At 46.6% G+C, this 12,769-nt stretch overlaps 1 protein-coding gene across 1 annotated transcript; it reads right to left on the minus strand.

Annotated features, from left to right (window-relative positions):
• Positions 1–2,576: 2,576 nt before the first annotated feature.
• Positions 2,577–8,326, minus strand: HHEX (hematopoietically expressed homeobox). Its single transcript, XM_059899591.1, has 4 exons — positions 7,899–8,326; positions 5,627–5,805; positions 5,379–5,429; positions 2,577–3,653 (listed from the first exon to the last, which is right to left on the minus strand). Exons 1-4 carry the CDS (start codon positions 8,260–8,262, stop codon positions 3,441–3,443), a joined length of 807 nt encoding a protein of 268 aa, XP_059755574.1. The 5' UTR covers positions 8,263–8,326; the 3' UTR covers positions 2,577–3,440.
• Between the last annotated feature and the right edge of the window lie 4,443 nt (positions 8,327–12,769).

Raw genomic sequence — 12,769 nt, forward strand, 5'->3', positions numbered from 1 at the left:
AGGGAGCCTGGAGCCTACAGTTGAGGGGAAAGGAGACCCTCCCACTGGATGTCTACTTTGGGCTCTGACATTGAGGAGAACTGAGCTGGGAATTGGGGTGCTGGTAAGGGTCATGTAGATCAACTAGACCATCTTCATTCAATAGATGAAAGAACTGAGGCAAAGAACTAAAACTCCAACCCAAATCTTTAAACTTCCAGGCCAATGCACACCTCTCTACTTCAGGACCCAGTACAAATTTTCTCAGAAATTAAAATTTACAGGTAGGGATTTCCCTGGTGGTCCAGTGGGTAAAACTCTGCGCTCCCAATGCAGGCGGCCTGGGTTCGATCCCTGGTTGGGAAACTAGATCCCACATGCATGCCGCAACTAAGAAGCCCGCTTGCCGCAGCTAAAAAATGATCCTGCATGCCGCAAGGAAGATCCCGCGTGCCGCAACTAAGACCCAGTGCAGCAAAAATAAATAAAATAAATAATAAATAAATAAATGTTTTTTAAAAAGGAGTCCCCTGTTGATTAAAAAAAAAATTATCTGAAAGTAGCAATATAGCAAGTTTGATGGAAAAAATTATTAAAATAAATAAATAATAAATAAATAAAATTCACAGGTAATTCCAGGGGCCTTCTTGGAATCTAAGGAGGCGGGGTGTGACAACCCTCTAAGTGCAACGACTTTTTCACTCTCTTCATCTGAGTGCTCATGTCTGGGAAGCCACAGCCCTGGTCAAGCCAGGCCAGGGGCAGAGGCATTCCTTCACAGGACCTCAGCCCAGAGGCACCCAACTCCACAATAACTAGAGGCCTCCATGGAGGCCCAGGCTAGAGGAAGGGATTTCTTTTTTTTTTTTTTTTTTCATTTTTACTGGAGTGTAGGTGATTTACGATGCTGTGTTAGTTTCAGGTGTACAGCAAAGTGAATCAGTTATACGTATATCCATTCTTTTTTAGATTCTTTCCCATATAGGCCATTACAGAGTATTGAGTAGAGTTCCCTGTACTACACAGGGTCCTTATTAGTTACCTTTTTTTTTTAATTTTATGAATAATGTTTATTTTTCTTGTGAAATTTTTCTTGTAATAGTATACAGTTTCTGACTTGTGTCTTTTTTTTAAGTTTAATTTTTATTTATTTATTTATTTATTTATTTATTTATGGCGGTGTTGGGTCTTCGTTTCTGTGCGAGGGCTTTCTCTAGTTGTGGCAAGCGGGGGCCACTCTTCATCGCGGTGCGCGGGCCTCTCACTATCGTGGCCTCTCTTGTTGCGGAGCACAGGCTCCAAACGCGCAGGCTCAGTAGCTGTGGCTCACGGGCCTAGTCGCTCCGCGGCATGTGGGATCTTCCCAGACCAGGGCTCGTACCGGTGTCCCCTGCATTGGCAGGCAGATTCTCAACCACTGCGCCACCAGGGAAGCCCTAGTTACCTATTTTATATATAGTAGCGTGTATATGTCAATCCCAATCTGAGGAAGAGATTTCTGGACTCTCCCCTCACAGATCTCGCTCATCATTTTCCTGGAATGTCAGGAACCTGACGGCCCAAGTAGGCAAGCAGCTGGGCTGGCAATACCCGGCCCAGTCAGAAACCTCAGCCCACCCTTCCTCGCAGCTCCACACCCACCCCCAGCTCAGCACTTCATTCCTCCCCAGCTCACAATACCTCTTCCTCAACCCTGCTCCCTCCCCTCAACCGTGAACCCTGCTCCCACCTCCCCTCGTCCTCCTTCTCAAAGCTGCCAGCCTCCTGTTCCCACACTGGCAGGAATTGTCGGGAGGAGGGGAGCAGCTGAGGGAGTGAGGGGTGAACGCGGGTCCCACCTGCTTTTTCCACACAAGGAGCACCTCAGAGCCCCAGACCAGCAGCTTGGACAACACCTGGGCACTTGTCAGAAGTGTAAATTCCCTGGCCCACCCCAGACCTACCCAAATCAGAAACTCTGGGGATGGGTTGGGCAATGAGTTCCAAAAAGCTCTGCAGGTGATTCTGAAGCTCGCTGGAGAAGGAGAACCGCTGTCCTGGCACAAAGTACTCCCCTCCCCCTAAGCGGACCCCCAACCCGGGCTCGGCAGCCCAAGGATGACGCAGTGTTGACTCACGCGGGTCAAGGACGGCGGCCCGGGCTGCCCGGCCAGCCAAGGTGAATCGATGGCGTTCAGCGGCCCCCGCGCTCCGCCGCGGCGCAGCTGCTCTTCCCTTCCCGCCGCCTGGCGCGCCCGGGGCTCGGGGTCTGCTGGCCTCCTCCGCTGCTCCAGACACACACACCACTCCCCGCCCCCCACCCGCCAACCCCCAGCAAACGCCCGGGGAAAGGCTCACATCTACCTTTCAGGTGCCAGTCCCAGAACCGCGCCCCCAGGACGCCAGGAGCCACGAGCCGCAGGAGCGCCGGCGAGACGCACCGCCAGACGCTCCTGCGCAGGACCTCACGCCCCGGCCCCGGCCCGAGCGCCCAGCACCGCGCCAGTCAACCCAGGCGCTGGAAGAAAAGGTGTGGGTTTGTTTTAATCGAAGAATGAGAGGTCCAAAGAGGTCAGTCATCCCACCGACGGATTTATTTTATATACAAGTTACTCATTTTAAAAAAACAAACAAACCATTTTGGCCATGTCTTTTTTACAGTGAACAATTATATATACACACATTATAAACACTGTTTAATATAAAACACAGTATCTACAATCTACTTACATTTAATTAATCTGCTACTTCTAGTTCATCTGTGATTAATTTTAGTCACTGAATCAGAGTCAGTTTCTCTGCTTGAACTGGACTGTACTATCCCCTTAACACCTTGGTCAAACAGGTTCTAAGTGACAGTGCAAAACAAGCATTTAAGATTATCAACTTATACTGATTATATATCTCTCTGACAAAAAGAACACATGCATCCCCGAGACAAAAGCTCTGAGATGGTTTTGGATTTAAGGCAGCAGTGTAAGAATGTAACAAAAAAGTAAGGAATGTTTCCTTTAAAATATTACAAGGCTGCCTGAATTGTGGGCCCCCTTTCCAAAGCATACCTCTGGATTTGGGATGTCCCTTTACTTTTCCATTAAGTGGGATGTAGAAACAGGTTATAGAAAAATCATTCGAGAAATTCCTATTAAAATCTTTAAAGTTATAACTTAAAAATTTAACAAAAAAGTTCAAAATTACTTTTTATAAATAGAAAAAACAAGTTACTTTTTAAAAAGGGGGTGAATTTAATCAGTGACGAGTCCCTTTATCATACACTCTAAAATCAGTTCATAAACTATTTAAGTCAAAATTAAGGTTTCAATGTGTTTGTTATTTAGCCAGTGCACCAAACATTTTAGGTTTCCAGAATACCCAAAATTGATTCCCTTTCTCATATAGTTTTCCAGTTCATCTATGGAGATTTTCTGTAGCAAATGTTATTCCAAAGCCCAGTTTTCTGAACATGCCAATGTCAGTGGTCATCATCCAGCATTAAAATAGCCTTTATCACCCTCGATGTCCACTTCCTGATCAGAATCCTCTGAAATCTCTGATTCAAGGTCTTCCTGGGAGACAGGGGAGGGCGAACATTGAGAGCTATCCAAAGCACCTTTATTCTGTTCACTGTCTTGCCTCTGGTCACAGGAATTGTCCAAACTTTCCAGTTCTTCTTTTTTATTGCTTTGAGGGTTCTCCTGAATGAAGAGGATGAAAATGGAGATTGGTGGGATCATGAGATATGAAGAAGTGAGAGACATAAATCAAATGTCTTTTCATCTTCTATCATCTTTTTAATTTTTAGTTTATCAACTGCTTTCAGGTATAATATTTTTATTCAGAAAATACATACTTGTGCTTCTTTCTCACTTTGGAAGAAATAAAGTTCCTGTCATAGCCAGAGAAAGATTATACTCTTGCCAGATAAGAACAACCAATCACAAATATAAATGTAAATGTGTTATGTCAAATGAAGGCTTAACTCCAGCCCAGACCCATGGTCTCAAGGTTCTTAAAAGTTTAGGGAGAAAAAGAAATTAGATCACTACAGATACACACTATCTTTATTCTTCAAATATTTAAACCTTGCCAATTAACAAAGTCTTCCGACATTTAAAAAATATGAATGCTAAATAGTGAATTAAGGATAAAGTTTCAAAATTATTAGATTGAATCCTTTTTTTATGCATTTTCTGGAGTAAGTTCACAAACATATACACACATAAATATGTGTAGCAAGTTACACAATCATGGCAAAGAAAAAAATGCAGAACTGGAAGAATGTTGCTAACTGGAAAGGGAGACAAATATCATTTACTTAAAAAATCTGGAGGAAATTCCTGGAAAATATTCCCATATTACATAGGAACCACTGTTTTTAAAGTCCCTGGTAAACTACCTTTGACCAAGAACCAAATAAGTTAGTAAATTTTTAATCCTGTTTTTGTCTAAAATGCACATAGACACTATGAGGAAATATTATGATATACTGCTAAGGTTTTTTTTTCTAAAGCAAGACTATAGAATAATAGATTTACCAAGCTTACAACTATGTAACAAGTCACAAGTTCAGATATTGAGAGGGAATGTGAAATTTATCCCTAAATTTTAAAATGCACGCTGCTTTCAATTTCCCCACTCATTATTGTTTCAAAACTATTTCATTTATTATAAACCGTATATAGACTGGCAAATGAAAAATTAAGCATTTGTCAGATAACTTTGGAGAAGACATCCAGATTAGGACATCAAAAACAAATCTTTAGCTTTAAGTCAACAGAGCTTCTTTAAAAACTGAATTAGCCTTTACTTTTTATCACATATTGCGTAACAAGGTCATTGGAAGAAAGACTGTTAGAAAGTTTAAGCTGCCTTTCAAACAGGCTTGGATATCCTCTTACTGTTTTTATATTCATTTTAGGAGCTAGAATTAGAGGGAAAATAATTTTTAAACACTTTGATATTTAATTCTTCTAAAAAACAGTGCAAACAAGACTTAAAAGTGTTTATTTCCTTATATTTACCCTTGAGCTCTGCCTAGTTTTATTGTGGCTGTGTAAATAAAAGAAACAATTTTCTCCCAAAGATAACTGCTTAAGTCATTTACTGTCAATTACTTTATCTTTCCTGCGTTAATTAGATAAACAACATATGGGGTTTATAAAACAATTAGCTGGGAGTTTTACTAGCCAGTGTGTGAAAACCCAAGCATAATTGATATAGGAACCGCATTAGGTGCTTTTAGCATTACTGCCGCCTGAACAACTCATCCTGAATTTCAGCAGGACTATTTGCCTTTTTAATCAAGGTGAAGAGGTTAAATAGTCCCTCAAATGACTTTTGCATACAACCTGTAACAGGCCTCGCATTGAGATAACATGATAAAAATATTTATTTCCATAGAAACAGAACCATGTCAATACCTGTTTTAGTCTTCTCCATTTAGCGCGTCGATTCTGAAACCAGGTTTTGACCTACAGGAAAGACAGAAAGAAAACTTGCCAGGAGCCCAGAATCCCGAGGGACCTGGGGAGGAGGGGAGAAGCCGTTCAGGAGCTGCTGAGCCAACCAGCGCTCCAGGCGCGCCAGAGCTCCCGGTGGCTCCACTGTCTCCCTTCTGCCCCGCGACCCCCGCCCCAGGAGCCCGCCTGCGCCCCGCGAGCGAGCTCACCTGCCTCTCACTAAGCTGCAGCATCTTGGCCAGACGCTTCCTCTCGGGCGGGGAGAGGTATTTCTGGGTCTCAAACTTCTTCTCCAGCTCGATGGTCTGGTCGTTGGAGAACCTCACCTGGCCGCCTTTCCTTTTATGCAGAGGCCTCTGCAGGAAAGGGCTCCAGAGCAGGGGTTTGCCTGCGGGCAAAAGAGACGGTTAGTGAGGGCCCTAAAGCGGCGTGGCCCACCCGGACCTGCCTGCACTGGGGATGACAAAGAAGGCGAGGGGAGGCTACGGGACACTCAAGCAGACACATTCACGTATACCCCCTGAGACGTGGACCCAACACGCTCCCACCAATACACATCATACCCAGAGACACAGGAACATCCAAAGTCACACACCTACACGGCATGTGCACAAAGATCACACGTGTATGCTCACAGACACACACCACCATCACACCCATGGCTAAGTACAATTATTTTGATCCCCAAAAGAACACCGACTCTAGGTTGAGCTTAAAATACCATGACCCTCTTTAATCAGTCGCTCTCAAAATTTATACACAACTTTTTTAGTCTAGAGGACCTGCAGAGAGGTCCTCTCCCTTGGTGAACCGCACTTTCCAAATACCCGTTAGGTTGGGGAAGAGTGGGTCTGTCACACTAGCCAAGGCGTTGCTGCCAGGGGCCGGCGGCCTGGCTACAACGGAAGCCCTCCGGCCCGAGAGCAAGCTTCAGGGCGCGTGGAGCTTCCAATCCTGGCTGGAGGGCGCCGGGCCTCCTCTGATTTCACACCCGGCCGGTGGGGGCGGCCAGTTAGAGCCACCCCGTGGGCTATGGCAACATTTCCGTCAATGTGTTTCCTGTTGGTCTATCTCGAAAAACCCTTTGCTTCCTCCTGCGCAGTCCCAGCAGTAACCCAAGGAAACCCAGGGCGCGCTCTGTGAAAACGTTTGCCCCCAGGCCCGGCCTGGCTGAGGGTCCCCCTCGGGGCCCAGAAGGCAAACAGAGCCGCACCGGGCCTGCGCCATCAAATCCTCAAGAATGGAATCAAAAACACAATATAATAACTTAAAAAAAAAAGAACTAAAATATAATCCCCCCCAAATCTCTAGCGACGAGAAAGGAAGGTGGAGAACTGAGTGAGGGGCCACACCATAATACTGATGACATTAAAATGTCAATTAATTAATATGTTAGTTGTCTCCAGGGTGCCTGCAGAAGCTGCCAATAACAGAGTAGATTTAAAACCCTGGCGGCCCAAGGCAAGGAGCCCCGTTTTATTTACCCGGGGGCACCAAGGGCCACCCGGAGCGCAGATCACGGGTGGCTTATTTCTTAGGCCACGCACTGAGGGGACAAGTCCCGCAAACTCTATGCGGCCGACGTGTCCGCGCTGCCCTTCCTATTCCAAAGACGTGTGGGTCAGTCCGTCCGTCCGTCCGTGGGTCTGCAGGCCTGCGCTAAATGCTTTGAAAGTTGGCAATGTTGTTTTTTCGAGATTTTGCTTACGTCAGGATTCAGACTGGGGCAAAACAGCCTCAAAAAAAAAAAAGGGAAGCAACTGGTTATTTTAGCTGCCATAAAGTCACATCCCACACAGAGGAAATGAACAATATCAGAAAAACGGATCCCGGCTATCAGAAGTCGAGTGTTTCCTGAATTTGTCTGTATTGAGGATGTCGATAAAATAATCAGCAGCGTGCACTACTCCGGGGGAAGGGTCTGCTTCATGCAGCCAGGAAAACACTTAACAGCTTCTGAAACCAGATTTACTCCTATCGAGAACTCAAGATTTCCTGTATGAACGGAAAGGGTCAGGCTCTTTCACTGCACAAGCTTGTTGAACCAGGTCCAGCCCCGTAACCACCCCGGCCCGGCAGCTATCCCTGCCCCGCAGGGGCGGCCCGGGGCGCTTTGGCTCTCCCTTCCCAGTCCCTCCAGCTAAGGGAGCCCCACCCGGGCGACACGCGCCCCCAGGACTCCTCCAGCCGCGGGCCCCAGCGGCAGCGCCCGAGGTCCGGCCCGGGCCCGCGCGCCCCGACGCCTGCAAGGTGCAGGAAAACCAATCTGAGTCATGGTGCGGGCAGACTGGGCTGCCCGCCGCCGGAGCCCGCGCCTGCCGTCCCCCGCGCGCGCCCGACAGCCGCTTTTCAATCTCTTTTGCCACAACTTTCTGTTGCCTCCCCTCCGCCCCCGCCGCCTCCTGGGCGCTGCCACCTGCCGGGTGGCGCCTTTCTCGCCGCCGCCCGGGCTCGGCCCCGCCATGACCCCGGCCGCCTTACCCAGGGGGTCGTGGCGGAGCAGGGCGTGCGTGTAGTCGTTCACCGACCGCGGGAAGGGGTACAGAGGGCCCCCGAAGCCGCCGGGTCCGTAGGCGGCGGCCAGCGCGGCGGCGGAGTGGTGCGAGAAGGCGGGGTGGATCGGCGTGGGCTCGTATACCGGGGTCCGGTAGGAGGACACGAGGCTGGTGAAGGAGGAGTTGGGGGACGGCAGCGTGGGCGTGGGGGTGGGCGCGGCGGGCCCGCGACCCAGGATGTCCTCGATGTAGAACGGCGTCGGGTGCGCTGGCTGCAGCAGCGGCGTGGGCGCGTACAGCGGCACCCCCAAGGCGCCCGCTGCCGCCGGTCCGGGGTGCGGGTACTGCATGGCTCCGCCGCGCTCCGGGCCCTCGGAGAGCTGCCGGCCCGCGCCGCGGCGCTACATTTATCCGCGCTCCGCGCTCCCGGCTATAGGCTCTGCCGGCCGCGGGGTGGGGCCGCGCTCTCTGGCCCCTTCCTGCCGCTGGGCCCTGCGGCCAATGGCGCGGAGCCCCCGGAGCCGTCTCCCGCCCCCACCCTTGGCCCGCCCCCGCCGGCCGAGGTCCCCGCCCCTGGGACGCGCTTGCTCCCAGGCTCTTAGGACCCTGCGCCCAGCTGTACCCTCGCCGCCGGCGCTCGGGGCTCCAGGCACCCTGCCCCGGGACGCCCTCGAAGGAAGCCCAGGGCCGCGTCTGTCAGGCGAGGCGCGAGGCAAGCAGCTGCCTGGAAGGCGGCCTCAAGCGGCCCTAGCCCCGGCGGCGAGGCATCTCCACCGAAACTCGGGGGCACTGGTCCAGGCCCGGGACCGGGGAGGCGGTAGCCGGCCCAGGCAAGGGGCGACTGGACTCGTGCCCCGCAGGCGTAGAGGCCCCTGGTCGGGCCGCGCCTTCGCAGGCCTGAGAGCACTCACCGTGGTCAGCGCGCTCCCTGGAGTAACGGTAGCATTGGCTGTTGCCCCGGGCGTCTCGGGAGTGTTCGTAGCGGGAGAGAGTGCCCTGGGTTCCTGGGGCAACTCCAAGGAGAGAGATCTACGGCCCTTGCCTGCGTCCCAGCGTGGTAAGGACGATTAGACTTTAGGTGCTGCGGACTCTTGCTCTCTAGCCCGTTTCATCTGTGGGCCCCGGGACTCAGCCACTTCCCCGGGGACGCTGGCAGAAGTCCCTTTGGGCAGGAATCAAGGGAAGGCAGAAGCTGTGCAGTCTTCTCTGACCCAGTGGGGGCTGCTCCCTGTCCCCTATCCCCGGGTCCTGGGGGATCGCAGCTGCGCGCAGCCCCGCTTTCCCTTTTTGCACGTGTTTGCTATTGAAGCTGTGACGCTACCCGGTGTGGCCTCAGCTCTGTGCGGCTCCACTCGCCTACGGGGCAAGGGGGCATTTTCTTGATTGACGCCCTCCTGCGGCTGTCACACCTCGCGGTGAGCGGTTTCTGCCAAGGTCCTCCATTAATCGTGGAAATGAAAAAACTTCCCGGCTTTTTCTATTGAGAGTTTTTGTTTACATCTTGGGATTATTTCTCTGACTGCAGTGGGAAGGCGGTAGGAAGAGTGGGCTGGAAGCCGGATGGCCTGAGTTCAAGTTTCAGTCCGCACTTTTTTTGTTGAGCAACTACTGTGTGCCAGCAGTGAACAGAACAGATGTAGTTCCTGTCCTCGCAGTGGCAGGAAACAAATTTTAATACAGTGACTTATATATGTGCTAGGAAGGAGAAGTACGTGATAACCCGAAACCTTATAACAAGCGGACACCACCTAGCTGGGTGAGGGAGATGTGTTAAGGAAGAGAAAGTGTTCCCCAAGGAAGTGATGTTTGAAAAATGAGTAGGTGTCTAGGAGCCTAGAGAGGAACTAACATTTCAAGTCCAGGGAATAACATGTGAGTGTCCTCAATACAACTTTTCAAGTCACCCTCCCGGAGCTTTTCTCATCTGAAACAATTAGGGCTTAACCTAAAGGTTTCTGATCTTTTTGGGTTGGGGTCATAGGCGTCTTTCAAAATCTGACGACAGACAAGAGCTACAGACAAACACAGCAAGTGTAATATGCTATCATTTCAGTTAAAACGTTGGGAGAAGGTAAGAATATTTGTGCCTTTATTATACAAACTATCTCTGGAAGGATACACAAAAACCTAATAACATTGGCTGTCTGTGAAGAGAGAGGTGGAGATGGAGGGAGAATGTACTGTACACTTTGTGACTCTTTGGAGAATTGAACTGTGTGGATGTGTGACCTATTCATCGTATAAGTAGGTCCTTGAAGCCGTGGCTGATTCTAGGTCTGGGGCAGGAAACGTACAAGGTGAGCTCCAGGTATCTTGTGCCAGAAACCACAGACAGAAAACAGGAACCGGCTTGAAGGGTTTTCCATTGGCCAAATTTGGGGTAATTTAAGCATCAAAACTATGGATTATAAGAGTTCATAGTATTACTGTTCATAGTGATACTCAGAGAGAGAAAGGGATGGTAGATGGTAAAGCTGGAAGAATGCTAGCTAACAAATGTGGAAACATTGATAAAATCAGAAAATGTATTAATTCATTCAAGAATCATCCAAAACCATCAAGTGAAACATCGTTGAGGATGAGGATTTTCACAAGATCTCATAGTATCACCACAATTGATTGGATTCTGGATTTTTTTTAAGCTCTAAAAGACATTTAGGGGGATAATAGGGGAAAATTGAATAGGAATTTTATGTTAGATGACATTATTATATTAATGTTCATTGTTTTAGGTGTGATATTGGTATTGTGGGTGAAGTGTCCTTATTCTGGGAGGTACAAGCTAAGGTATTTGGGTGTGAAGGGTCATGAAATCTGCAACTTACTTTCCAATTGATACACATACACAAATATATACATATGTGTATATGTATATACACAAAGAGGGAGATAAACCAAATTAGAAAATTTATTTATTTGTGAATTTAAGTGAAGAGTATACAGATGTTCATTGTACTAGTTTCAGCTTCTCTGTAGGTTTGAAATTTTTTAATATAAAAACTTTAAAAATAAGTATGAATCTATATGTTAAAAAATAAAAACACTGTTTCGGTTTTTTTAAAAGCTAAAAATTATTTGAATTATTTGTTAAGTCTGCATACAAGTTCAGGCAGTGCGTTCCTCCTGGAAACCATCTGTGGAGGGCCATTTGCGAATCATCGGTCTCTCTGGGGTCTGGTCTGATGTCATGCCCCCTCCACCAGCCATAATTCTCCTCACATGGCCTGATGGAGAATTCAGGAAGGTGCTGGGAGACTGAAAGTGAAGTGTATTCTTCTGTGTATCAAGGACAGAGACGGGATTTGGGGACAAAGAAAGGACAGTTGTTATGTTAAAGGACTTCAGAAGTTATGTCTGTTTTAAACTAAGCAGGTTACTGTGATTATTATTTTCTCACAAAATGTTTCTCCCTCATCTTTTTCTCATTTTTCCTGCCCCTTCTTCCTAGCAAGTAATTGAGATGATTACTCCAACTCATTTAATGCCCTTACAGTAAATCACTGGCCAGCCTTCATTCTCCATCTTTATAAATAGTATGAGTTTATAGTTTATTCTGTGCATGACTCGGCCACCAGCCAAAAAGATCTAAGTCTACAAACATTCCAAAAGTATATATTAAAATACTAGGGAAATAATCAATATAGGAAAAGGAAGCATCATTCCTTTCTTTGATTTAGGCACAGACCCTGTGAGGTGATGGGGATCTAATAAGGCATTGGTATAACATTCCAACTCAGCTACATAATCCTAACCAGCAAATTGAAGCACTTAATTCTGTTAAGCTGTATAACACCATGTCTTCTAAATCGAATCGTCAGATCCGTGTTCATTTCGCTATAGTTAAAAAAAATTACAACCACATTTGTGAATGTCACATTCATTGAACTACATAATTTTTAATATCACTTGTGTAGGTTTTATAGTTTGTTTTATTGTTTTAAAAGTCATCTGGGGCTCTAAAAGAACTAGATTTTCCCAAAGTTGTCCTTAAAATTTTTTTTCACCCAGTCAGAACTAATAAAACAAAACTGTTGTAGCTATTTAATTCAGAATCTCTTGGAGTTTCAATATTTTTTCTCTGCTGGATACTAAAACCAATAAAGCTACATGAGATTTTAATTATATTCTGAATTAAAGAAGACTTTAAAAATTTGGCACCATTTATTTTAGTCACTTCTATTGTGCAAGATACCAAACTTTGTAAGAAGAGAATGTGGTTCTCACCTCTAGTTTATCTAGTAGGAGTTTAGGTAAATTTTTTGCAACTTATTTTCAGTAATTAAATGTACATAGAAGTAAAACTTCAAATGAGCTATAGCTTGAGAGCATGAATTGATTTTATTATAACATTTAATTCTATTTCACTGTATTGTATTTTATTTAAAATTTGACAAAATCTAATTAATTAGTGTTTCAGGGTTTTACTAACTTAAAAGATGCTACTGCGATCAAAGAAATATCTTGTCCATGTCATGAATGGGATCAGAGCTCTGGAAAACACAGGCAGTAGTCATCACGATGTTGATTCAGTGGTGTTCACATTTTACATACTGTAATGTACTTTACATAACACTGTAATGTGGGTAAATTTTAGCAACCACTGAGCTTTGGGTGGAGCTTATGATATTTATTTGCTCAATTTAAAAAAGTGATGAAGAACTCAATAACAAAAAGAGAACCCTATTTTTTAAATGGGCAAAAGATCTGAATAGACATTTCTCCAGAGACGATACACAAATGGTCAATAAGCATGTGAAAAACTGTTCAATACCATTAGACATCAGGGAAACAAAAATCAAAACCATAAGCAGATACCACTTTATACCTCCTAGGATAGCTATAATAATTTCTTTTTAA

The sequence above is a fragment of the Balaenoptera ricei genome, chromosome 16, assembly GCF_028023285.1.
Source record: "Balaenoptera ricei isolate mBalRic1 chromosome 16, mBalRic1.hap2, whole genome shotgun sequence".
Taxonomy (NCBI): Eukaryota; Metazoa; Chordata; class Mammalia; order Artiodactyla; family Balaenopteridae; genus Balaenoptera; species Balaenoptera ricei.